The sequence below is a fragment of the Takifugu rubripes genome, chromosome 13, assembly GCF_901000725.2.
Source record: "Takifugu rubripes chromosome 13, fTakRub1.2, whole genome shotgun sequence".
NCBI classification, from domain to species: domain Eukaryota; kingdom Metazoa; phylum Chordata; class Actinopteri; order Tetraodontiformes; family Tetraodontidae; genus Takifugu; species Takifugu rubripes.
Genome location: NC_042297.1, coordinates 6,683,173 through 6,707,939, shown reverse-complemented (window position 1 = coordinate 6,707,939; position 24,767 = coordinate 6,683,173). Strand labels below are relative to the sequence as shown.

The 24,767-nt window shown below is 42.0% G+C and overlaps 2 protein-coding genes and 1 long non-coding RNA gene across 11 annotated transcripts; all 3 read right to left on the bottom strand.

Moving 5' to 3' along the window:
- Positions 1–6,905: 6,905 nt before the first annotated feature.
- On the bottom strand, positions 6,906–8,587 carry LOC115252223 (uncharacterized). 3 transcript variants are annotated; one of them, XR_003890640.1, is made up of 4 exons: positions 8,271–8,582; positions 7,832–7,877; positions 7,522–7,690; positions 6,906–7,238 (listed from the first exon to the last, which is right to left on the bottom strand). It is a non-coding gene; the product is annotated as an uncharacterized lncRNA (long non-coding RNA). The 3 variants fall into 3 exon arrangements; XR_003890639.1 differs by having other exon boundaries at positions 7,522–7,877; positions 8,271–8,587; XR_003890638.1 differs by having other exon boundaries at positions 7,522–8,576.
- Positions 8,588–11,276: 2,689 nt separating this feature from the next.
- LOC101062772 (alpha-protein kinase 3-like) lies at positions 11,277–19,295 on the bottom strand. Of its 7 annotated transcripts, none has more exons than XM_029845800.1 (9): positions 18,638–19,289; positions 14,801–14,948; positions 14,544–14,671; positions 14,424–14,459; positions 14,063–14,337; positions 13,894–13,982; positions 13,559–13,776; positions 13,086–13,134; positions 11,277–12,965 (listed from the first exon to the last, which is right to left on the bottom strand). In XM_029845800.1, exons 1-9 carry the CDS (start codon positions 19,230–19,232, stop codon positions 12,644–12,646), a joined length of 1,860 nt encoding a protein of 619 aa, XP_029701660.1. In that variant the 5' UTR covers positions 19,233–19,289; the 3' UTR covers positions 11,277–12,643. The 7 variants fall into 7 exon arrangements, with proteins under 7 accessions (XP_029701660.1, XP_029701664.1, XP_003969564.2 ...); XM_029845804.1 differs by having other exon boundaries at positions 14,424–14,433; positions 18,638–18,775; XM_003969515.3 differs by lacking the exon at positions 18,638–19,289 and adding an exon at positions 15,097–15,202.
- On the bottom strand, positions 19,241–24,682 carry LOC105417237 (alpha-protein kinase 3-like). The gene is made up of 7 exons (XM_029846068.1): positions 24,311–24,682; positions 23,955–24,165; positions 23,123–23,244; positions 22,793–22,910; positions 21,506–22,526; positions 19,306–20,408; positions 19,241–19,265 (listed from the first exon to the last, which is right to left on the bottom strand). Exons 2-7 carry the CDS (start codon positions 24,077–24,079, stop codon positions 19,241–19,243), a joined length of 2,514 nt encoding a protein of 837 aa, XP_029701928.1. The 5' UTR covers positions 24,080–24,165; positions 24,311–24,682.
- Between the last annotated feature and the right edge of the window lie 85 nt (positions 24,683–24,767).

Here is a 24,767-nt window from a genome sequence, read left to right as displayed (position 1 = left end):
TCGCTATACGAGAGCGCCAGACCGCGAGGGGACTTCCAACTGAAGACACGTGGTTTCGTGATCAGCTGGGAAGGGAGGGGGTGCACAAATAAGTGCTGCCGCACAATTCATATCATATTAAATCATGGCGGAACAGGCCACATGGAGTTGAGTCTGTACAGCAAGTCAGACATCTGAAGTCGCCTTCAATCAATCAATCAATCTTTATTTATATAGCGTCTTATACAATCAAAATTGTTTCAAGGCGCTTTCCAGAATCCCAGAGCCTGACCCCAGACAAGCAACAGTGGCAAGGAAAAACTCCCCTTTAACAGGAAGAAACCTTGAGCAGGACCAGGCTCATGTAGGGGGACCCTCCTGCTGATGGCCGGCTGGGTAAAGAGAGAGGAGAGGTGGGAGGACAGGTAGAGGATAGGATAGGTAGGAGAGGAGAGGGGTAGAGGAGAGGAGAGGTAGAGTGAAGGGGAGGTAGAGGAGAGGAGAAGGAGGAGGAGGGGAAAGAGGAGAGGAAAGAAGAGGAGAGGGAGAGGAAAAGGAGAAGGAGAGGAGAGGAGAGGGAGAGGAGAGGCACAGAGCACAGAAACACAAACAAAAAATATGCACAATCACTTCAACGGGGCCGGCGGTCATTATGCAGCTCCGATGGCAGTGATACCTGCAAATAAATAGAGGGGGGGGGGGGGAAGCAGAAAAACTACACAAGAATCAGCATAACTAGTCTGCTTGATGAGGAGAGGAAAGGAGAGGAAACCATGACCCAGTGGAGTGACAGAGGCCTGTCAGGTGATCATGTTTCCGGACCCCGGCAGCCTTGGCCTATAACAGCATAACTAAGATGTGACCTAACGATTAGACGACCCCCTAAGTATGATAATTTGTCTGTCTATGATAGTAGCTGGAACTACTGAATTAGTAACAGTAAGCTTTTTCAAAGAGGTAGGTTTTGAGTCTGATCTTAAAAGTAGCGATGGAGTCAGCCTCCCGTACCTGGACAGGGAGCTGGTTCCAAAGCAGGGGGGCCTGGTAGCTAAATGCTCGGCCCCCCATTCTACTCCTAGAAACTCTGGGAACCACAAGTAGACCAGCATTCTGAGAGCGGAGCGGTCTATTGGGCTGATAGGGTATCACTAGCTCCTCCAGGTAGGATGGAGCTAGGCCTCTGAGGACCTTGTAGGTCAGAAGAAGGGTTTTAAAAGTTATTCTAAATTTAACGGGCAGCCAATGAAGCGACACCAGTACAGGAGTAATGTGATCTCTTTTGTCAATACCTGTCAGAACTCTGGCTGCAGCATTTTGGATCAACTGGAGGCTTCTTAAAGAGTTGTTTGGACACCCTGATAATAAGGAGTTACAGTAGTCCAGCCTGGAAGTAACAAATGCATGGACTAACTTTTCAGCGTCAGGCTGCATCAGTAGCTTCCTGATCTTTGAGATGTTCCTCAAGTGAAAAAAGGCACTTCTAGAGACTAATTTAATGTGTGAGTTGAAGGAGAGATTTTGATCAAAAGTTACTCCTAGATTCCTCACAGAGAGACTAGATGTTAATGAGATACCATCTAGAGTGATCATGTGATCTAATCTATCCCTGAGAGGTTCAGGACCAAACACCATGACCTCAGTTTTTCCTGGGTTAAGGAGGAGGAAATTTGAAGACATCCAGGACTTTATGTCTTTAAGACAGGTCTGAAGCTTCACTAACTTCTCTGTCTCCTCTGGTTTCATGGATAAATAAAGCTGAGTGTCATCAGCATAACAATGAAAATTTATCCCATGCTGCCGAATAATGTTCCCTAAGGGAAGCATGTACAATGTGAAGAGGATTGGTCCGAGTACGGAACCTTGAGGAACTCCATGACTAACCCTACTGTATGAGGAGGGAACGCCGTGGACATGGGCAAACTGGTATCTATCAGATAAGTATGATCTAAACCAGTCTAGTGCTGTCCCTTTAATCCCAATCACATGTTCCAGTCTCTGTAACAGGATGCTATGATCAACTGTATCAAAAGCAGCACTGAGGTCCAGCAGAACCAGCATAGAAACCAGTCCATGATCGGAAGCTATGAGAAGATCATTAGTGACTTTAAGAAGTGCTGTTTCTGTGCTGTGGTGAGCTCTAAAGCCTGACTGAAACATCTCAAACAGGCTGTTCCTCTGCAGGTGCTCCAGTAACTGAGTCACCACCACCTTCTCTAGAACTTTAGAGATAAAAGGAAGGTTGGATATTGGCCTATAATTTGCCAAGACATCAGGATCCAGTGATGGTTTTTTAAGCAACGGCTTAATCACTGCCACCTTGTAGGAGCCTTAAATGTTCATGTTTGCTACATGGAGAGAAATTAATAAAAGCTCACCGTCCATAAATCAAATATCATTACTCATTAACCCCAAAACCGGCCAACAAAAACAAACACTCTGGTTCAATGATTGCGACATCCTGACAGCTGCCATTAAAGGTCGACACACTCGATTCTGCAAATGTACGAAGAGAACAGGAATCGATATTTGGTGACATCTAGACCGCTTAAAGTGTAACAATCTGACAGAAAACAGAACAAATCAGGTTTAAGTCCACATTAATAACTATACTGTCTATATCATAGGAAATTATGTATCTAATCATCCAATACAGGTCTGTGAGAGAGAGAGAATACTTGATTATATAAATAGCGAGACCCACCAGTTCTGTTTGGTTATTGACTCAGCCCAAGGGCATCATTACAGCTCCATGTTTAAGACCTCATTATAGAGACAGAATTGAACTGTAAGTTATCATTTTCTGACTCACACTTAGATTAACTGTCCACACTGTGATCTGGAAGGCTGCTTTTACACGGCAAAATAATATATTCAACTTTCAGTCTAACATTCAAGTGACATTATTGGACTAAAGCTGCTGCAAAGTGCAAATGCTGTTTAGTTATTGTAGGATCAATTTAAACCAAATTGTCTATATTTCATCTGCATTATTTAGCGGATAGCGGATCATCACATTGATTTATTTTGTCTTACTGAGACCTGGCTTCAGGAGGAGGAGTATGTTAGCTTAAATTAATCTACTCCTCCTACCCATCTTAATTATCAAATTCCTCGTGTTACTGGTCGAGGAGGGGGAGTGGCAGCAATCTATCACTCCAAGTTATTAATTAATCCTAGACCAAAATATGGCTCCAGTTCATTTGAAAGCCTGACTCTTGGCATCACCCATCTCAACTGGAAGGCAGAAAAGCCACTTCTGTTTGTAGTTGTATATTGGCCCCCTGCTGGGCCACATTCAGAGTTCCTGTCTGAGTTCTCTGATTTCTTATCTGACTTAGTCCTTAGAACGGACAAAGTCCTTATCATTGGAGACTTTAATATCCATGTAGACGTTGTAAATGACAGCTTTAGAAATGGCTTCATTTCATTACTTGAGTCAGTTGGTTTCCTCCAGCAGATAAACCAACCAACTCATAACTTCAACCACACCCTAGATCTAGTTCTTACTTATGGTGTTGAGGTAGAACATGTGTCAGTGATTCCTCAGAACCCACTCCTATCAGGCCATTCTTTGATCACTTTTACATTTATGATTAAGGATTCTTCTATGCTCAGAGCACAGTCTTACTATAGCAGTAGTCTTTCAGATAATGCCGTAGCTAAGTTTAAGGAAGCGATCCCTGTGCTAATCCCAGGACCACCGTGTGTTTCCCCAGGGATAAATCATTATAATCTTAGCCCTGCTGAGGTTGACTCTATTGCTGAAGGTGCAGCAACCTCACTGAGAATCACGCTCAATTCTGTTGCCCCCCTGAAAAAGAAAATAGTAAATCAGAGGAGGTGTGCCCCCTGGTATAATTCACATATCAGGACCCTCAAGCAGAAACTGCGAAGACTAGAAAGGAAGTGGCATTCTTGTAAAATAGACAGCTATCATGTAGCCTGGAAAGACTGTCTATTAGTTTACAAAAAGGCCCTCCGCAAGGCTAGAACAGCTTATTTTTCTTCTTTAATTGAGGAAAATAAAAACAACCCCAGGTTTCTTTTCAGCACTGTGGCCAAATTAACCAAGAGTCACAGTGTTTTAGATCCACGTATCCCTTCTTTCCTTAGTGGTGATGACTTCATGAGCTTGTTCACTGATAAAGTTCTAGCCATCAGAGAAAAAGCTAACCAGGCCATCCCAACAACTGGACCATCACCAGATGTGCTGACTCTGGGAACATACAGGTTCTCCAGCGAGCCCTTAAACTCCTTCAGCCCTATATATTTTTCTGAGGCGTCATCCAAGACCACCACGTGTCTTTTAGATCCCATCCCAACACACCTGTTAAAGGATGTTTTACCAGTGATAGGCAGTTCTATCCTGGACCAGATCAATGGTTCTTTAGTGACAGGTTATGTACCCCGGTCCTACAAGGTGGCAGTGATTAAGCCGTTGCTTAAGAAACCATCACTGGATTCCGATGCGTTAGCAAATTATAGGCCAATAACCAACCTTCTTTTTTATCTCTAAAATTCTTGAGAAGGTGGTGGTGACTCAGTTACTGGAGCACCTGCAGAGGAACAGCCTGTTTGAGATGTTTCAGTCAGGATTTAGAGCTTATCACAGCACAGAAACGGCACTTCTTAAAGTTACTAATGATCTTCTCATAGCTTCAGATCATGGACTGGTCTCTATGCTGGTTCTGCTGGATCTCAGTGCTGCTTTTGATACAGTTGATCACAGCATCCAGACTGGTTTAGATCATATTTATCTGATAGATACCAGTTTGCTCATGTCCATGGTGTTCCCTCCTCATACAGTAGGGTTAGCCATGGAATTCCTCAAGGTTCGGTACTTGGACCAATCCTCTTCACCTTGTACATGCTTCCCTTAGGGAACATTATTCGGAAGCATGGGATAAATTTTCATTGTTATGCTGATGACACTCAGCTTTATTTATCCATGAAACCCGAGGAGACAGAGAAGTTAGTGAAGCTCCAGACCTGTCTTAAAGACATAAAGTCCTGGATGTCTTCAAATTTCCTCCTCCTTAACCCAGGAAAAACTGAGGTCATGGTGTTTGGTCCTGAACCTCTCAGGGATAGATTAGATCATATGATCACTCTAGATGGTATCTCATTAACATCTAGTCTCTCTGTGAGGAATCTAGGAGTAACTTTTTATCAAAATCTCTCCTTCAACTCACACATTAAATTAGTCTCTACAAGTGCCTTTTTTCACCTGAGGAACATCACAAAGATTAGGAAGCTACTGACGCAGCATGATGCTGAAAAGTTAATTCATGCCTTTGTTACTTCCAGGCTGGACTATTGTAATTCTTTATTATCAGGGTGTCCAAACAACTCTTTAAGAAGCCTCCAGTTGATCCAAAATGCTGCAGCCAGAGTTCTGACAGGTATTGACAAAAGAGATCACATAACTCCTGTAATGGTGTTGCTTCATTGGCTGGCCGTTAAATTTAGAATAATTTTTAAAACCCTTCTTTTGACCTACAAGGTCCTCAGAGGCCTAGCTCCATCCTACCTGGAGGAGCTAGTGATACCTTATCAGCCCAATAGACCACTCCGCTCTCAGAATGCTGGTCTACTTGTGGTTCCCAGAGTTTCTAGGAGTAGAATGGGGGGCCAAGCATTTAGCTACCAGGCCCCCCTGCTATGGAACCAGCTCCCTGTCCAGGTACGGGAGGCTGACTCCATCGCTACTTTTAAGATCAGACTTAAAACCTACCTCTTTGAAAAAGCTTATTGTTGCTGTAGTTCCAGTTACTATCATACACTGTTAGAAAAAGACCGTCGTTTTTACAGGAAAATGCTGGCAGCTGGGGTTACCAGAGAATTCCTGTAAAAAACCCAACAGGACAGTAAATTTACAAAGAAAATATGTAAATGGTTTTACAGTGAATGCCAAGGCTGAACTGTTAATTCTACAAAAAAAATCTATCAATTTCATGGATCATTGTTGTATATAAATAGATCATTTCCTGTACTTTTTACTTATTATGCGTCAATAAATTGTAAAATTAACGTGGAACTACCAGGCAAAAAACGATTTAAACTGGTAGAACAACAGTAAAACTTTGCATGTTAAATGGAGCTGTTCTGTATATTATACATACAAGCTACTCATTATATGCAGTAGTTGTATGTTTTAATAATCAGTTTAAAATGATTAGAACTACACCAAAAAAATGCAAAAATACATCATGATAAAAGACAAGAGAATATCACTTTTAGGAAATTTATTGAACAGCCATTGTGATTAGTTGCAAACAATTAGATTCATTTTTTCAAAATATAGAGCATGCAAAGAAGTTGGGGTCCAGGGTTGTGTTGCTGGTTTCTTCCTGCAGTGGCGTGGAGGAGCCACTCATCAGCCACGGCTGGCGCCGCAGGCAGACGCACCTACGGGCTCTCTTCAATCTACCGTGCCATTTAAGGACAGAACTCCCATGTGTTTTGGCTTTGATGCTTTGTTCTGCCTGTTTCCCTTGCGTCTTCCCTGCTTGTTCGAGGTCTCCATGTCGTCTGCTGGACCTGCGAACGTTCACCGGTCCTGCGGACGGCACGGGGACCTCAACCGTGCCGGGAAGACACCAAGGACACAAAGGCAGTCCTCCTGGACTGCAGGAATCTCAGGAGTCCGATTCTGCACATTCACAGATCCAGCAGATGACATGGAGACCTCGAACAAGCAGGGAAGATAGCATGGTAAATAGCATGGTAGATTGAAGAGAGCCCGCAGGCGCGTCTGCCTGCGGCGCCAGCCGTGGCTGATGAGTGGCTCCTCCAAGCAACTGCAGGAAGAAACCAGCAACACAACCCTGGACCCCAACACAAAGAACTTTCAAGCATTGGCTCTTTTTAACTGCTGAACAGACAGAGTTACAGGTCATACTTTATCTGTGTTATTTTTTGCTAAAACATATTCTATTTGAGTAATTGAAGATAGACAAGATTTTTACAATACTGTGGAACATTGTTGGATAACAAGGACAACAAGCAGGTGGCAGAACCTCTTCATAGAAAGTTACAAAATGCACCTTTAAAAACTTGCATGTTGTACATTTAACAAAGTGAAAATTAACAGCACCTCTTCTCTAGGAGTCAACAGAGTCCTTGTTTAGCCTTCACGCCACTCATGATCAGCGAGATCCTGTATCAGGGTCAGAACTCGAGGGTTCACGTTGAGACGACGCTTTGAGTTTTTATTCTCTACTTTGGTTCCTTTTTCTGGGTTTATCAAGAAAAAACACCTGTAGAATAAAAGCATATAAAAACATATTAAGCATTTTAATGAGTTAAAAGAAGACTACAGGAATGAATGAATACACACATCCATATATAAACAAACAGTCTGAGTCTGGGTCCGAGCCAAGACTCAAAGTCGTATCAAAACCAATGCTGCACCCAGAGCCAAGGCCGAGAATCAGACCCACACCAAGACCAGGTGTGATTACGGCTCTTAGTCTGGGTCTGACTCTTGGCCTTGGCTCTGGGTGCAGTCCGGACTCCAGGTCCCAGGAAATGTTTACTCACCTTTGAAGAAACTCCAGTGTAGAAGCCAGCTCAGATGGATAATGGATGTTGAAACAGTAGTAGCTCCCAAACATTAGCCACAATGCAGAAATGAAGGAAGAGATGTTTGTGTTGACAAGGTTCCGATCCAGACTCAGCATGTACCTTGTTGGGGAATAGCAGGACTGGCCTATAATTTAACAGGTTATATTAATAAGTGCATGGTGGTCATAACTGTCACTCACATAACAAATTCAGACACATATGCAAGAGACTTGTGGATTTTTTTGTAAAAACCTGCTTACAACCACTTACTGGACATGACACAGACCTGCCTTCACCAATGTGATCCTTTAAGTGTGACACTAGCTCTTTCACTGTTTGAAAATGGCGGACACACAAAGAAAGCGCACATTTTAAATCCGCAACAACAGAAACAGCTTGTGGCTCAAGTATATTGTGCACACGGTAAAAATGGCCCTTGAAAGCCGAGTAAGTAGTAAAGGTTTTATTACAGTTGGCGCCAACACATTTGAAAAGACAGCATGGCTCATTCCTATGCACTCTGCAATGTTGCACATAGCATCTTAACGTAACCAATTTCTTTTTACAAAAGACACAGGTGATCATTTTTAAAATTTCAAGTGTTTGTCTGTCTCTTTCTGCTTAATAATTACGAACTGATGTACTGAAATATGGAGAATTGCTAACTTAAGCCATTTGCTATTAGCACACATTTTTGCTAGGTCTCCCAAAGAAAGTAAGTTTACCGTGCAAACTTTAGACTTTCCAATTGCGCAGTCACTATAGACCCTGCAAAATCTTGCATGTAGTGTGTCGATTTTTAGTAAAATCTTTTGAAATGAAAAATTTCTGCGATTTCTGCTCTGTTCCGACCCGTTCGCGAGTGGTGTCAGTTGTGTCGAGGAGTTCGCGCCTTTCCACATCTTTCCATCATTATCCAATCAGAGACGAGCTTAACCCGCGCAATTTTAAACTCAAAAAAATAAGTATCGGAAGGAGGCGGCTTTATTGCACAGGTATCAGCCTCTGGAGAGAGGCGCTGTTAGGTTGATTAGCCAGTGATGACGATGAACTGCCCATTACGAGTATTATGAATATTGTACCGGTATTGGCTTTCTATTTGAATTATTATATAAATAAATATTATTATATAAATAATAATAATAATAATTGTTGTTGTTATTGTTGCAGTTGTTATTATTATTATTAACATCAATAATAATAATGGGCTGTAATGCATTCAAATTTAAAGACAAAAAATATATAAAGCAAGGGTTAAGATTGAACAGTACAATAGGCTACTAAAAACAATGTCATTATAAGTTTATATTTTTAAAAAATATAAATAGATAGGCAGTAAACAGTTTCACGTTACAATGAAATTTTGTGTGAAATCACATTTGGTTGACCTCAATTAACATAATTTCATCAATGTTAAAAGGAATAATTTTGGTAAAAGAACAAACTTGTGAAGGGAATAACATATAGTTTTTGTATTTAAAAAAAAAAAAAAAAGACTAAAACAATAGTTTTTGCAATATTTGCACGTCAATTTATCAAAGTTGTTTTGTTATGAGTATTGCAGTATTTCCCGGTTTCTTTTACCAATATTTGTAATTTTAACAAATAAATTCCATTTAAATCACATATTGTTGTAGTAAATCTAACAAAAAATTCTATTTAATAGTTTACAAAATTTCACAGTGATTTAAACAAAAAATATATGTATTTGGGTTTACAAGATTTTTTTGTAGGGATTTTACAATGTTTTATGTACATTTCACGGTCTTTTTTTAGAGTGTAGATAGACAAATTATCATACTTAGGGGGTCGTCTAATCGTTAGGTCACATCTTAGCTAAGCTCTCTTCTCTTCTTCTCTTCTCCTCTCCTGCTCAAGGTTTCTTCCTGTTAAAGGGGAGTTTTTCCTTGCCACTGTTGCTTGTCTGGGGTTAGGCCCTGGGATTCTGGAAAGCACCTTGAAACAATTTTGATTGTATAAGATGCTATATAAGTAAAGATTGATTGATTGATTATTTACTTTACAAATTGTATGTAGTCTTGTACTTCAGGGTTTGTATAAATGAGAGAGAAGAAAGTGTTCAGGCTGAATATATGCATTTTATGGTTGCTTCATGACCAATTGGTGCATGTATTACACTTTATCACTCTCTTCTTTATTCATCTAAACCCTTATTTTACCAAGAAGTTCTTGGTCATGAAATCTGCTTTTGAGGGAGACCAGGTTGAGGCACAGCAGTAAATGAGAACAAGATAAGTCTTTCAATTCTGAAGTCATAGAAGCATCTAAATTTAAGACACTCGTCTTTTTATCTAGAGTTCAGAGTTGGTCCACTGAAGCTCTATTAAGTTTTCAGGTTGTTCCTCGATGAAAGTGAATTACTGGTAAAAGCCAGCCTGCTGATGGATTCTCACCATCTTGATCATCCCTTCTGCTCTGAGTTGAGGGTGGCAGAAGCTGTGAGGAATCTTCTCCACTCCCAAACAATGCTGAGCCTTACAATAATTGTCCATAATCAAAGTGAGAATAAATGTCCTCATTGAAGGATTTAAAGTTATTGTTTGAGTCCTCCTGTGAGAGGATGTTTGTGAGATAAGCATCAGAATATTTCAGTCAGCAAAAGCATCTGTGATCCCCCATACGGTGGGTTTTCTCAACACAAAGTCAGCAATGGCACTAGCACCAGAGGCAGTAGCGGCAGCAGCGCCTTTTGGTGCCCCAGAGATAAAAAATTTCCACAAATGCCAACTAGTCTGTGGCATTTAGCAACGTGCAATCTTTTTCATACAATCCGCCACAACCACCCTGGGCCGCCATGATAATTGAGGTCAGCCATGGAACAACAGTTTGAGGTCAGAATTAGAGGCAGCGTGGGTGGTGGCGGGTGATGGTGGTGGTGGTGGGCGTGTGTTGGATAGCACTCGTCATTCATTGTTGCTGTTACCATTTTCATTTAATGAGACCTTGGCCAGTGCAGCTACTTTGCTGTTTTGTGTCAAATGAATAATGTCGGCCTCATTAAGTTTAAACATTTGAGCACCATTTGCTAATTTAATTTCAATTTTATTCATATGCACAATGAGAAAAACTATATATTTAATTATTCAAAGAAAAATTATTGCGCAAGAGAAAGATATATTATATTTTACATTATTAGATGTTCCCCTCTAATAAATCACTAAAAGTGATTAACCAATAAAAAGGGGAAAAGAACCAAAAAAGTGATAGCTTTGCTCACTCTTGCTAACTGTAAAAACAAAGCCGCTAGCTTTGGTTGCTATGTAATGAGCCAAATGTAAGGCTGGAATGCTGCAAATGTGTTTAATGTGCTTTATCACATCCTCTTAGAGGATTCGGCATAATACTTGGACAGAAATATGCACATCAGACTTCTACATTTAGGGACTGATAATTCTTTCATTTTCAGTGATTGATCATGAGTATTAATGTCCAGATTCCTGTCTTCTGTAGAGCATTCCATCAGAATTATCTCAGAAGAGCTGTGGCGCTGCATTTTCCCTCTTTAATTTCTGTGAGTTGCTCCTGGTTTTAATCTGTGATTCCTTGCAAGAAGTGTATGTGGATTAGTTTGCCTGATTGAAACATTCCTGCCTTCATAACAAACAAAAATCTTAACACTTGATAAGTGGGGTTATCCTACACTCATCCCTGTGCCTTCCTGTGCTTTAGAATGTCAACTTACAGAATAGCCTAAATAAAAACAGACACTATTTGGTAGCAAGCCAAAATATCAGTTTAATATACTTCAATTTGCGTTGCAATGATGTACTGACAGCAGGAGGCAGGAGAGCATTGGCTTACATGAAGCACAATGGAAACTGAATGCCATCACTACCAGTGCGGTTGTGGCTGAACTATCACCAGCATGGTTGTTGGCTGGTCAGGTGAAGATCACACAAAATATTCTAAAAACTGTGCCCCAATATGGAGCCTGACAGGGAATGGACGGGGGTGTTTTTGGTTTCTCCAGCAGCGAGATTCTTCCTCTTGTTTTTTCAACGCAAATTTGTAATAATTAATCAAATAGGAAAAACATGAGGTGCTGGACAGCATCAGAGGCGATGCTCTGAGAAAACCATACATTTAATTCCCCATCACAAGTCCCTCTTGTGTGCAAGGTCCTTGTAAAGGGTGTCTCACTCCTGACAGACTCACAATGACCGTGATGAACTTAGCCCCTTCCCTTGTTAAAAACCACCAAAAAAAACAAAAAGTGCTTTCACACACGGAAAGAAATCAGATTCACCCTGAGTGACATTAAGCACACATGCTATGGTTGACAGAAGAACATGTCTGCAGTGTTAGTCTCTTAACACGCTGCATCAAATCATAAAGTGCATTAAAAAGTGCTCTAATTATTAAATACCCTCTGCGTATAAACATGTATTCTGTTTAGCCACACCACTCTCATGCAGCACACTCCTCTCGCAGCAATCACACATGGTTACTTGTCTTTCTCAAGATTCAGAATCCATTCATTTGTCACTCTCTTGCAACCTTGTGCACATGGAAAGCAACCCGGTGTTTCCTCCAACCCAGAGAGAATATAATACAGTTATGGAGTGAGTGCTGAGGTCACACAGACTGGCTGTCAGTGTTTGCATAGTCAAACTTCATGGCTTCTCACAATATCTACAGATATCTGAGTAATCATATCTTTTCTTTCCCAGCCAGACATAAAGGTGCAGTTTTTAAAAAGGCAGTGTAATCATGACAAGACACATTATAAAAGTCCAAAACCACAAAGTTGTATGAAATGTTGGTAAATTCCCCACTGATCAGGCTGTTTATTTCCAGCCTTTCAAACTGGCTCTAGACCACGCAAGAGTGAAATCACGTCACATCACTACAAAAGCCCAAAATGAAGTGACAGTCAAGAACACAGACCTGAGATTGACGTTGATCACCCGGAAGTACGTGGACTGTAAATACCAGCGCGGCTGTGAAGCAGTAACAGAGAGGAATGGTGGCTGAAAAACTTCAACGGTTCATTATTATCTCATGCGGTCCTGAATCTCCTTAAATGTTAAATTCAACTTCTGAGCAGATGTTTAATCCCGGCTTTTTAAGGTAATAATTATTCAGTTTTGACAACAGTGGGAGCATCAGCGGGGGGGAGGGGGGATGATAAATAGGTGTTTTTCCTGCCATCTTGTTCAGTCTTCCTGGACAGTCTGGGACTGCCAGAGGCCTTCCGGCCCATCTGAGGACTGGAATCAGCTGCCATTTTGCGCTGAAGCAATGGGCTCTTGGAGGCTTTTGACTTTCCTGTCATCAGTAGAGAGTCCACGACCTTGAGGGACCTTAGGCTGAGCAGTCCACAGAAGTAGTTACAGCGGTGCTGCGAGACAAAGTGCTCAAACACTTTGGGACTCCCTTCAACAGACAGACCTTGATGCCTGCAGCAGTGCAAACACACACAAAAATAATGTTATACTTTTCTGCTCCTTAGAAATGTTAATTACCTGTGAAATTAGGTTTCCACACTATGATTTACAAAAGGATTCATCCATACAAACCCTGTTGATTTAACTGAGATTCCAACATTGGTGATCTTCATGTCAATACCTGCAAAATAACATCACAGAACTTAGGCTATTTAATTTCCTGTTTAGTAAATCACCATAATTTTATATTAGCAAAAACTGTATATACTTTACACACAATGTACAACACAACTACTAAGAAGTGATGGATGTCCCACAATGTCCACAAAAACCTGAATCACACCATAATGACGAGCAAAAACGTTTAGCTCAGTGGTTACCATGTCCATTTAATGTTCTCTTTATACGTTTATATTTATATAATTTCTCATGGAAGATGCCAAGCTCTACATCAATTTTGATGACTGTCATTTGCTGCCTCTTCAGGACAGTACTGACATTACACACAGCTGTCAGTATTTTTGTTGTGGACTGAAGGAAGGCACTGGCTTCAGTTCCACTCCATCATTTTATCACATATTATCAGCAAATGTGTGACAAGGTACCTTCTAGTCGAGTGAGAAGCATATTGCCGTTGGTCCACTGAAAGATCCAGTGCTGCAGGGCACAACACTTCTGCTCCACATCTGAGCCAGTCCTCATATCTAGTCTGCCTGCCTGATCTAGAACAGAGAATCTCTGATAGTCTCCCGGTAGATCAGCCTCCACTGTGACATAAGGCACCGCATTAGCTGGTCGGTACATCAAGTAGACAGGAAGCACCCTAGGCAACACAGATTGCCATGTTGTGAATGATCTTTAGCGACCTTTAACGTAGCATGAACAGTCAGCAATCTTTTAGAGGGTGTTATATTTTGATCACTAAACTGATTACACTCACTCAAGCGAGGGGCCAAAGTTGTCAATGACTCTTGCTTCTGCAGAGAAGATTTTGCAGTATTCACGGGCCAAGTTCTGAATTTTACATTCCTCCAAATGAGAAAAGGGTAGTGAAGATGAGCACAGAGACAGGTTATAAGTTCCCTTGACAAATTAAAAGTTCACTTCACCTGTGTGATCATTTCTAGATTCTTATCTGTGAGACAGTTTTCCCCTTTGCCACTGTAGGAAATGTAGTTCCGCACTTTGACGATACAAGTGTGTCCAGACTCAAACACAGGCTCCAGACCATAGATGACTTTAGCCCTCCAGACCTTGTGCAAGCAGCCATCGCCAATGTGAGATTCTTGCATCACCACACGGCCGAAGAATTTGTTACCCCAAACGCCAGAATCAGCCACGCCCTTGCTGAAGATCATGGGTGTCATTTCAATTTCTTCTCCAACTGCATACAGAAAAAGGTAAGAATGGGTGTCAGCAAAACATCTGAGCTCTGAAGAAAAGCCTAAAGATGTCTAAAAAACATCTTACCACCAAGATCCTCACATATGGACATTCCAGTCAGGACTGATGCAGTGAGGAAGATGACAGGATGAAGGAAACATTACTGTCCTTCAATTACAGTGTAATTTTGAGCTAAGAAGTCCTTACTTTCAGCACTGAGTAAACAGTCTGTGGAGTCTGTTCCATATTCGTTTGTGATTGTGCATCTGTAAACCCCCGAGTCTCTGTGTGATGCCTGAACAACAGCCAGGTTAACCTGAGTTTCATCTCCTGCACTAAAGAACAAATTACACAGCTTTAGTAACAAAACCACCTCTCGAACCCACCAGAATGACAACATTAGAAATATACATGCTTCATTTGTTTTATCGAGTCCATTCGCTGTGTTTTCCCTGGAAACTCACCTTCGTTTAACCTGAGCGATGTCCTCTTCATCCCTGGACCATCTTATTGTAGAGTCAGTCAAAACATTGAAGAACTGACACCACAGTTTCAAATGTCCTGAGGCGTCTGCAAATGTTTCAGACCTAATTTTACGAATCACCTGAGGAGCTGGAGACAATGACACAAAGCAGGAAATTTGCCATACAAAGAGTTTAGGAATGCCCAGATATAGCATTCATTATACATGTACTGCTATAAACATGTCTCCTCTTTATTTATTTTTTTAACCATTTTTAATTATGAGCAATTCAGATACCTTTTGAAGGGACTTCGTGGTTGTATTCCAACACTTTCTTAAAGTTTTCACAGCTGCTGGCAATCATGCCCGTGAGTCACTTCGCCCCGCACACCTGTTGTGCATCTGGACACTAATGAGCCCCTTTCTTAATCCCCGGAGGCACACCTGCTCCCTGCCGGATCGCTATTCGTGTTCCGATGACTTTCCAGCGTATTCCTGTTTGCCTGCCTGGTTCCGACCTTGCCTGTTCCTGACCATTCTGTTTTGCCTGCTCCCCGGTAAACCCTGTCTGCCTTCTGCCCGATCTCGACCTTGCCTGTCCCCGACTATTGTATTCTGCTCGCTCCCCGGTGAATCCTGTCTGTTGTCTGTGTCGCATTTGGGCTCTCATCTGGTTCGTGACAGTACGATCTGAACCCGCTGGACTGATGGAAATCATTCAGCTGCACGAGGAGGCGGTGGTGGCTGCCGCCGCGGAGGCAAACCAGATGAGAACCCAAATGCGACACAGGAGTTTGGCTGAACACCGTTTTATTGTCAGACACAGACAACAGACAGGGAGCGAGCAGAATACAATAGTAGGGGACAGGTAGTGATGTTCCCTCTGACATGGGGCTCCGAACCACGCCCCAAAACTCGGTAGTTTTTTTCTGAAGCACTGCTCCGGAGCTCGCTTCAAATCACGTGACTGATGACGTTTGAACCACTTCACTGCTTCATTCAGACTGAATCAGCTGACTGGTTCGGTTCAATGGGCGGGGCTTTGAACAATTGGCGGGTCTCAGTTGTGTTTAAAAATGGATGAAACAGCGCAATACGTTGCCTATATGGTCAATACCTTTTTGGATTGATTTGATTAGCGTTCTTATTGCTTTCGGTTTGCTTTCTTATTGCTTTGCAATGGAACCAACCAGGAAGAGATCTCAAGTCTGGGACCACTTTGAAATGGTGCTGCCGAACAAGGTAGGTGTTACAAACGTATTTTTCAACTCTTATTCACACAGTAACAAATAATAAACCACACACATCTCATTTTTAATTTGCATTTGAAGTGTTTGCTTTGTTCCCGACATCTGGCATATAATAACGCGTCATCAGTGATGAGGCATTACTAGTGATGGGACGAGCGACACTGGTGCGTCAACACTGTGCCGAGAGCTCAAGAGTGAAACCCCGTATCGGTGCGTGTATCGCTTTAAGAATCACGTGACCGATACAGGAATTGTATCGTTTGGATGTGCCGCGCCAAAGTGTGTTTATAAGGAAACAAACTGTATCGACATGTCGTGGGTTTGTTGGATGGAGTTTTGCAGTTGCGCAATTTATGGATCGTTCTAAGAAGTTTTCCCCAGTGTGGAATAATGTTGATCTTGTGACTCCAAACAAGGGAAATCTTTTTCTCCTTTGAGCATTGTTTACTGTTGTATACAATTTTTAACGGTGGCGCTTTATCAGTTTATCAAGTGAATGACCTGTGATACATATGATAGTCAAGTCAAGAGCCTTACAGTTGCTTTATTGATTTTTATAGGGTGTCTATTTTTTTTAACTTTTTTTAGTCTTTACTCTGTTCTAGTAAGAGGTTTGAATTGTTTGTAACTTTTTGTTATTGTAGGTGAAGTGTCGGCTCTGCTCCACAGAGCTCTCTTACATCAATAAGAGCACTTCATCAATGCTGAGGCATTATAGAGCTCAGCATGGCAATGAAGAATTGGCAGATACTCGTGACAGAACCAGAAAACATATCCACATCTGCATCAACTTGCACTTAAAACTCTCTGCTCACCATCGTCATCTGTACCGTGTGAAAGAGTATTTTCTAAGGCTGGGGAGCTGGTGTCTAAGAGGAGAAATCGCCTCCAAAAACTTTTGTTCCCCAATAAAAATTCATAAACTAATCACTTTTTTGTATTTCATATGATTTAACAGTTAAAGAATGTGTGTACATAAGAAATTGTAACTCAAATTTGCTATATTTTACATACCAACTCAGTTTAGCAAACAAGGAATTCCTTTACCTGCAATCATTTTATAACTACTGCAGGGTCACTATCGGGTGACCAATACAGTGGCGACACAGTTTGTGTAGTGTGTCAATACACTCCTTGAGGTATCATCGTCCCATCACTAGGCATTACCGAGCCAAACATGAGAATGAAGCTGGTGGTGCTGCTGTGATGACGTTTCTATCAGGTGAGTGGGTGCTGTTCCAGGCAATATTGATGGCACAGAACTCAAACAAAATGGCAAAAGACCTTGGCATAAACCTCAATAGAATTATGAAAGAAACTCAGTGGAATAGAAACCACAAGCATCTTCTCTTTATCATCATTACTTGACCCAAGATTTAAAACACTCGGATTCCAAAGCCCTTCAAATGCCGAGTCAGCTGTGCACCGGTTAAAATCAGAGTGTGCGGCATTGTTGTGGAATGCACCCACCGAAGAGGACCCGCCATCCACTTCAACAGCACAGCCAGAACCAGCTGCTTCTTCCCAAGGTACAACAATTATAGAATTTGGATCAATAGATTTATTTGCATTGATTCATGTACGGACTAAATTTTATTTAATGTTTTATTTTAAGTCATTGATCTGTGGAAGCTGTTGGACAGGGATGCTGAAGAAGCAAGAGCGTCCAGGAATGCCACCACTGATGCCATAGTGGAGGTGCAGCGTTATCTGTCAGCCCCTCCACTTGAATGATCACAGGACCCTCTGGTGTACTGGATGATAAACAAAGCCCTATACCCAAACCTGTACCACCTGGCAAACCAGTACCTCGCAACACCAGCATCCTCTGTGCCCTGTGAGAGGGTGTTTTCTAAAGCTGGGGAAATAGTTTCAAAAAAGAGAAACTGCCTCAAACCCTCGACTGTGGAGAAGCTGTTTTTTAAATAAAAATGCATAAGCACACCAGTTCACCCAAGCACCTTAGGCCCATACCCCCCATATGTTCCTAAAATATAATACAACATCAAAAGTGCACACTTGCTGGGTCATCAACCTTTTGCATGGCTGCAGTACAACCAATGCGCCAGCAGATGACCCCCGCGTTTGAAATGATTGAAGGTTCGAGTATGAACCAATTTTCAACACAATGGTCCAAAAGGGTTCAAAGACTCATGAAGCCTCATTTGGACATCACTAGGGACAGGCAAGGTCGAGATTGGGCAGACAGGGTTTACCGGGGAGCAGGCAAGGTCGGAACCAGGCAATATGCTGGAAAGTAATCGGAACACGAACAGCGATCTGGCAGGGAGCAGGTGTGCCTCCGGGGATTAAGAAAGGGGCTCATTAGTGTCTAGATGCACAACAGGTGTGCGTGGCGAAGTGACTCACGGGCATGATTGCCCGCAGCTGTGTCAAAGTATGGTTGTGGTAAAAACTAAGTACCAATTACCTTCCAACATTCAAGTTGTGATTGTCTGCTAAGGTTTTCACCTTCTCTTGGTTCTCTGACTATATTATAGGCCCTGACCATAGCATGGCATGGCATGTCATATATAGTTATGTGGGTCAGTGTCCACTGAAGCAACCCATTGTTCAAGAATTCCTACCTTTGAATGGGTCATGCTTCTTCTTTAAGAGTTTGTCCTCTGTTTTCTGGATGTTTGTCTCCTCACTGGTCTTCTGACTTTGTGTTGCATCCTCAGATTGGATTTTCCTCCTGCTGAAGACGGGAGAATGCCTCTCCAAGGAAGGAGTTTGCTCAGCCTGCTGTGATCTTTTCTGCAGGCTGGGTGATAATGGCAGGGACGGTGGACATGCAGAGAACTTAGGACTCTGAGTAGAAGGGTTGTGAATCTGGACTTGGTTATCCACCGGTGATGGGGCTTCAGAAACATCGTCAGGTGAGGTTTTCTCTTTTGGGAATTTGCGTCGAGCCCCAGAAGCCAGCTCTTGTTCATTGGCAGCAGGAATAGATGGAGTATGACTCTTTAACAGAGGACTGGTCTTTGGAGATAGACTGGCTAAAGTGTGAGTTTGCTGGAGGTCCTCCACCATCAGCCTGTCCTGCTTATTAATCTCATTGGGTTGTAAATGTGTGACCTGCTCAATTTCAGGAGGAACCATTTGCACATTGTTTTCCATGTGAAGTTTATCTATTTTAGAATGATCTGAAAGATTTTCAGAAGTTCCATTTTGAGTCATGAGGCCATCTACTGAGGATGATTTTTGCAGGCACTCCACTTGTTTGTCCTGATCGGATTTGTCTTCATCGTGCTTTACAATAGGAATGTGTAATCCTGTGTCAGTTTCTGGACTGACATGTCTGGATAAATCTGAAAGCAGAGCTGCTCCGGTCTCCCGACCAAGGCCATTCATCTTTTTGTTGGTTTCAGGAGTTGTCCCAGTCTCTACGGCAGAGGTAGGTGGGATTTTTTCTGAGGGCTGAACAGCTTCTAAGACTACATCATGGACCTCTAGTTGCTCCTGATCACGTTGTAATTGCTGATAAACCTCCATCAGTGTTTCTTTTATGTTTCTTAGAGGCATATCTTCAGTTTTCCTGTTGGATGTATTCACTTCTGGGATTCTTTGGCCTTCATCACCTTTTAAATTTCTCTGCATTGGTATGGAAGCTTGCTCTTGTGCTAATGAATTTGCCAACATGGAGTCGAGAGCTTTGATTTGTGTTCTCAAAAGTTCAGCTATAGATATTACTTTTGGAGGTGTGGGCTGATGATTTTGGCTGTCTTTTGCTTGGAGCTGGGAAGTTTTTTCTGGTATGTTGGATGACCTGTGCAAAATGTTTTTCTTTAATGTAAGCTCATTCTTTTCAGATTGTTTCTCAGATCTATCTGAATTTTTTTCTATTTCTTTATCTGTTGTTAGTTTCATTTGTTTCTCTATTTTCTGTTGGTGATCAACACTTTCATGTTCTATCTCAACCTTCTCCAGCAAGATCTTGCTTTTAGACCTTGTTGACTCACCCACCTTCATACTACCAACCTTGGTTTCCACTTGTTTTCCCCTCTCTTGAACAGTTTTTCTACCTGTATCAACCTGGATGTGCTTGGTTCTGGGCGAAACCTTACACCCTCTGCTGGTCTGACCAGTGCCAGGGTTTTGGAGCGATGACTTCTGTATGTCTGTAAAAGGAAGCGTACGGCTTCCATTTCCACTGGAATGATCCCATCTGTCCTTTACCATTTTGCCAGTGGCTGACCCAGTGCTGAAAGTCAGGCTCTTGATGTCATCTGCTGGGGTATCTCTCTGTGATGGGGACTTTTGAGGCGGTTGAGCTTCCACTGAGCGATGGTTGAGCGGGACCTCGAGGCTGACGGGTGCATCATTCCTGGACATCTTTTTTCGGGCCTGTGTAACCTTGGGACACAAGACAAGCAGAGTTTTCCAAGCTATAAACACTAATCCTTTATCCCCGGCTACATGGGACAATCACATGTTAGCTTAAAAACAGCAACTGTGTCAGCAGTAACACACACAGATCAGTTTGGACAGGAAGTGAATAAAAATAAAGATTCATTCTGCTCAGTCGAACAAATCCATTTTTCAAAATGGTCAGAAATGAATTTTGACCTCGGGTGCTTTTCTCTCTACTGAAGTTACAATTCATGTAAACCCTTTTACAAAACAAAGAGCTTGTTTATGTGAAGCTATTCTACTGTGTTTCTGCCTGAGCAGAAAAGAATGAGAACCATTTTAAATGGTGCTTTAGTGTTCTCTGAATGCCATCACTGCTCAGACACGTAGCGACAGCTATTCAATAAGCAGCCTGCAGCAAATTCATAGTTCCCACAATCACACAGCTTTTTTAAGCCTGTGAAATTGCAGGTTTAGAAAATGTCATTGAAAATGATCATTGATTAATCATGAAGATTTTTAATACAAAACCACAGATTTTCCATAGCAGCCTGCTGTTCTGCTGTTACAGTTTTTCCAAAACAATATTGCCACCATTCCTAAACTATAGACAATTCTTTGAGGAGCATCGTTAGCTAAGTGTGGCGGAAGTTCACGTCCATTCTTGGTCAAATAAATAAAAGTGGTGAGTGAGAGATGCCACTGGGAAGTTTTATATATTGGATTACTTTTAAATCACATCATCCATCAGGCAACTCTTGTTAGCCTCCATATTTAGATGGACACGAAAGTAGGGATAAATATGCCGATTTGTCTTCAATATATTCTTGTCCCTTGTAGTATTTCATCTGCAGCCATAATGAGAGTTTATTTCTTTAAATTAGCATGAGAAGAAACAATTATTACATTTAATATCAAAACAAATGCTTGATATTCTGGTGTGAAGCAGCCATTGTGAATAACGTTGCCTCCCTACTCATGCGTCATGCAATTCTTGCCACCAGATACCAGGGTGCACTTAAGTTATTAATAGCTGATGAGAGGAGGCCTGTGTTGGCAGGACAAAGCACACACGAGCTGATGTGTAAAAGTTGACTCACCTCCCTCAGCAGTCCTGGACAAGTCTCTGATAGATTTTTCTGGCAGGGCCCAGTTTCCTTGTAGGACAGTTGATCTCCAGCCCATCCACAAAGACGTAACCCAGCTCTGCTGTCAGGAGCTGCAGCAGAGCTGGTTTCTGACTTGTCTTCTGTTTTGCTGACTGGAATAGCATCTGTCGTCTGTGCTTTGCTGGGCTGTAGTGCTGTAGCAATTTGTTGCAGTTTTGCTATTTTATTATCAGGAACAAACTTCTGCATTTGGGAGGGCTCTTCCGTGACTTTATGGTCATGTCCTTTACCTTCAGTTGCTTGTGCAGTTTGACCAGGGCCAGCTTTTGAACCCATTAGATGGGCTTTCTCTGGAGCCCCAATGGCACCATTTTCACTCACTGCCTTTGAAGGCTTCTCATCAGAAGTTAAAACCTCCTTTTCTTTTTGACTTTCGGTCACATTCCTGGAATCCACAACTGCCAATGAAGTAAATATGTCGTCTACTTCCATAATCTCCTCTGAAGTCATGGTGCCACATTTGGAGCCCTCGACTTTGGCTCTTTGTTCCCCAGATACCCGCTGACCCTTTTCACCTTGGGAAATCTTAATCTTCTTTGTGAAGGGTGATTTGGGTTGATTTGCAGTAAAAATCTTCTGGGCAGAGTTGTATGTGTATGTCCCCGATACATTGCTGATGGATGTCAGTGTTTCTTCCAACTCATTCTCTACAGCCTGAGGAGTCTCCTCTCTCCCCTCATCCTCCATGGAGCTCAGCACACTAAGAAAACCCTGCATACTGGAGTAGCGTTTCCTCAGTGTGCGGTCTGGACTGATGGTTCGGAGCGGTTCTAGTTTTTTTTTACCTGCCTCTTCTTTGTATCTGTGAGCCTTTTGTTTCAGCTTGGCGAAGTAGCGCTGGTGGATCTTAAATTCGTTCATTTCCCCCACCTCCAGAAGCCCAAAGCAGGACACAATACCCTTATTGTTACTGGCTGACGCCTGGTAGATCGCAGCATCCTCTAAAGTGCAACTGCACAAGCACAAAGTCGCCATCACTAAAATGTATTGAGCTCAAATGTTTTTAAATATTATTTGAAAGCTAAAACGGTCACAAATGAGGGTTTCATCAGAAATCCTGAGACAGACGTTTTTTTCCTGTTTATACTTGCATTTCTATACTAGGGTTAAGGTTAGGGTTTCTATCAGGGTGTGTCGGGCAGAAACAGTTTTGTTTGCCTTTTTCCCCAAATTCCAGAATAATTACAGTAGAATGTTCATGTTTCCAAACATACGTACTTGTAAATGTGCAGAGAATGGTGGTGTCCATTGTGGGCTATTTCATATTTAGGGAGGCCACAGTATCTGTCTAACTGCACATCTTCTTTATACCAGACGAGCTGAGGAGCTGGATGTCCTAAAACAAAAAGAATGTCTGAAGATGAGGATTTACAGTATTAAAACTGCAGCGCTGATGCACCATTTGCCTTCAATTACATATTGAACATATAATCTCAGACTTTTTCTCTTTTTTTTTTTCTCAGAGTTTTGCCACATCGTCTTCATCCCTCCTCTGATCTAATTTAAGGGGCTGGGTGTGTTTTCATGATGTGCAGTATGCCGATTTACCTGTAACCACACAGGAGAATTTGACGTTGCAGTTTTCAGACACAGCCTTTGACTTGAGGGTGGCTTCAAAGAACGGCTGCGTTTCTTCTGTCAGCTGTGCCTTCATCATGCAGAGCGTGCTCCTGTGAAGAATGATGAGACGCTAATTCTATTTTGATCGTTTTCAAATCTCATGCATTTTTCATCAAAGGCCATATTTGAATTCATGCTCTCTCAGACATTCTTGTCTCCTGTCAGATTTCTGCATTATAAACAGTTGTCTGAAGCCTCCTTACATGGGTCTCAGTAATGAAATCAATTATAAAAATTACGTCCATCCCCATAAATTGAACAGTTGAAAGTCCAGCTTGTGGAAACGTGTAAGCATCATCACGTGGAGCATCTGGAAACATCGCACTGTCACAGTAAAGGATATTATTACGCTTTAGTGCTCTAACTTGGCATTAGATGCTAAGCTGTTGGTAATACAAGAACATTACTCTAGTAGTCAAAAATGTAAGGGAGAAATTTTTATTCATTTTATTCCCCTTCTAAATCAGTCACGTGAGCAACTTATTACAAATTATTACATAGTTCAATGGTTGCACCTATAAGATTTGAAGGGAAAAAAAACCAATGCAATATCTGGGTCAAGGTAAACACTACAGTAGAATCTAGAAAGACTCTGGATGGTCTGGTTCTCTAAAATGGAGTGTGACCTCATGACTTTTCCATGCAGAAGCTGCTTGTTGTAAAATGGGGCCCGTGCTGCATAACTGAGATGCTGCTCCTAATCTGCAGTTTATTTCACCGCTGGTGAGCCCATCTGAAGCAGCACTGCAATAGGCTGTACCTGTTTTCTGGCCTCACGTTAGAGCTGTAGCTGCAGCCATTGGGCCGACTCGTCCCGTTACTGTCCTCCCCACTGCTGGATCTGCCATTGCTGAAAGACGAGCGTGTCATCCGGCGAGAGCCCATTACTTCCACTGACAAAAGGACTAGAAAGGCGGGACAGTTCCCAGATGATAAAAAGCTGATATGGCCACTTGCGTTATTTTCCAAAGCTAAAAGAGAGCAAAGATGATCGAAACCAGAATTACAGAATTGCCGAAAAAAGGAATACAATTTGCAGCGACACATCTTGTCAACCTATTCTGTGTGAACATACACCAGCAGACAGCTATTCATCTGCATATTTAGGGCGGTTACCTCAGCATTCACAGGTTTCCTTCCTCCTTAGTCAGATACCCCAGAGCACTGACTTCAGCCTCTGATTCCCGATCAAGCAAGAGCACGCGGAAGCTGCTCCGCTATTTATAGTCAGCCTGCAAATAGGCACAAGAGCACATCCAAAATTTGTCTTCGGACCATTTCATAAAAAAACTCTTTGCCAGTTTTCTGAGATAAATTGGTAAAAGTTTTGTACAAGCACGAAAAAAAAATCAATCAGTTTGAGGGAGAATGCCAACGAAATCCCATCTCCGTGATACGTATGCTGGAGCCCTGAAGAAGAATGAAGGAGTTTAATCCGTCAGTTAAGGCTTGTTTCTCTTGTAAGAGCTCCACTTGTGTGGTCATGAGTCTGTGCACACACTGCTGTAAAGAATCATGTGAGCCTGTCAATCAGGAGAAGGATGACATCATTGTCCAGGTTATTATGAGCAGA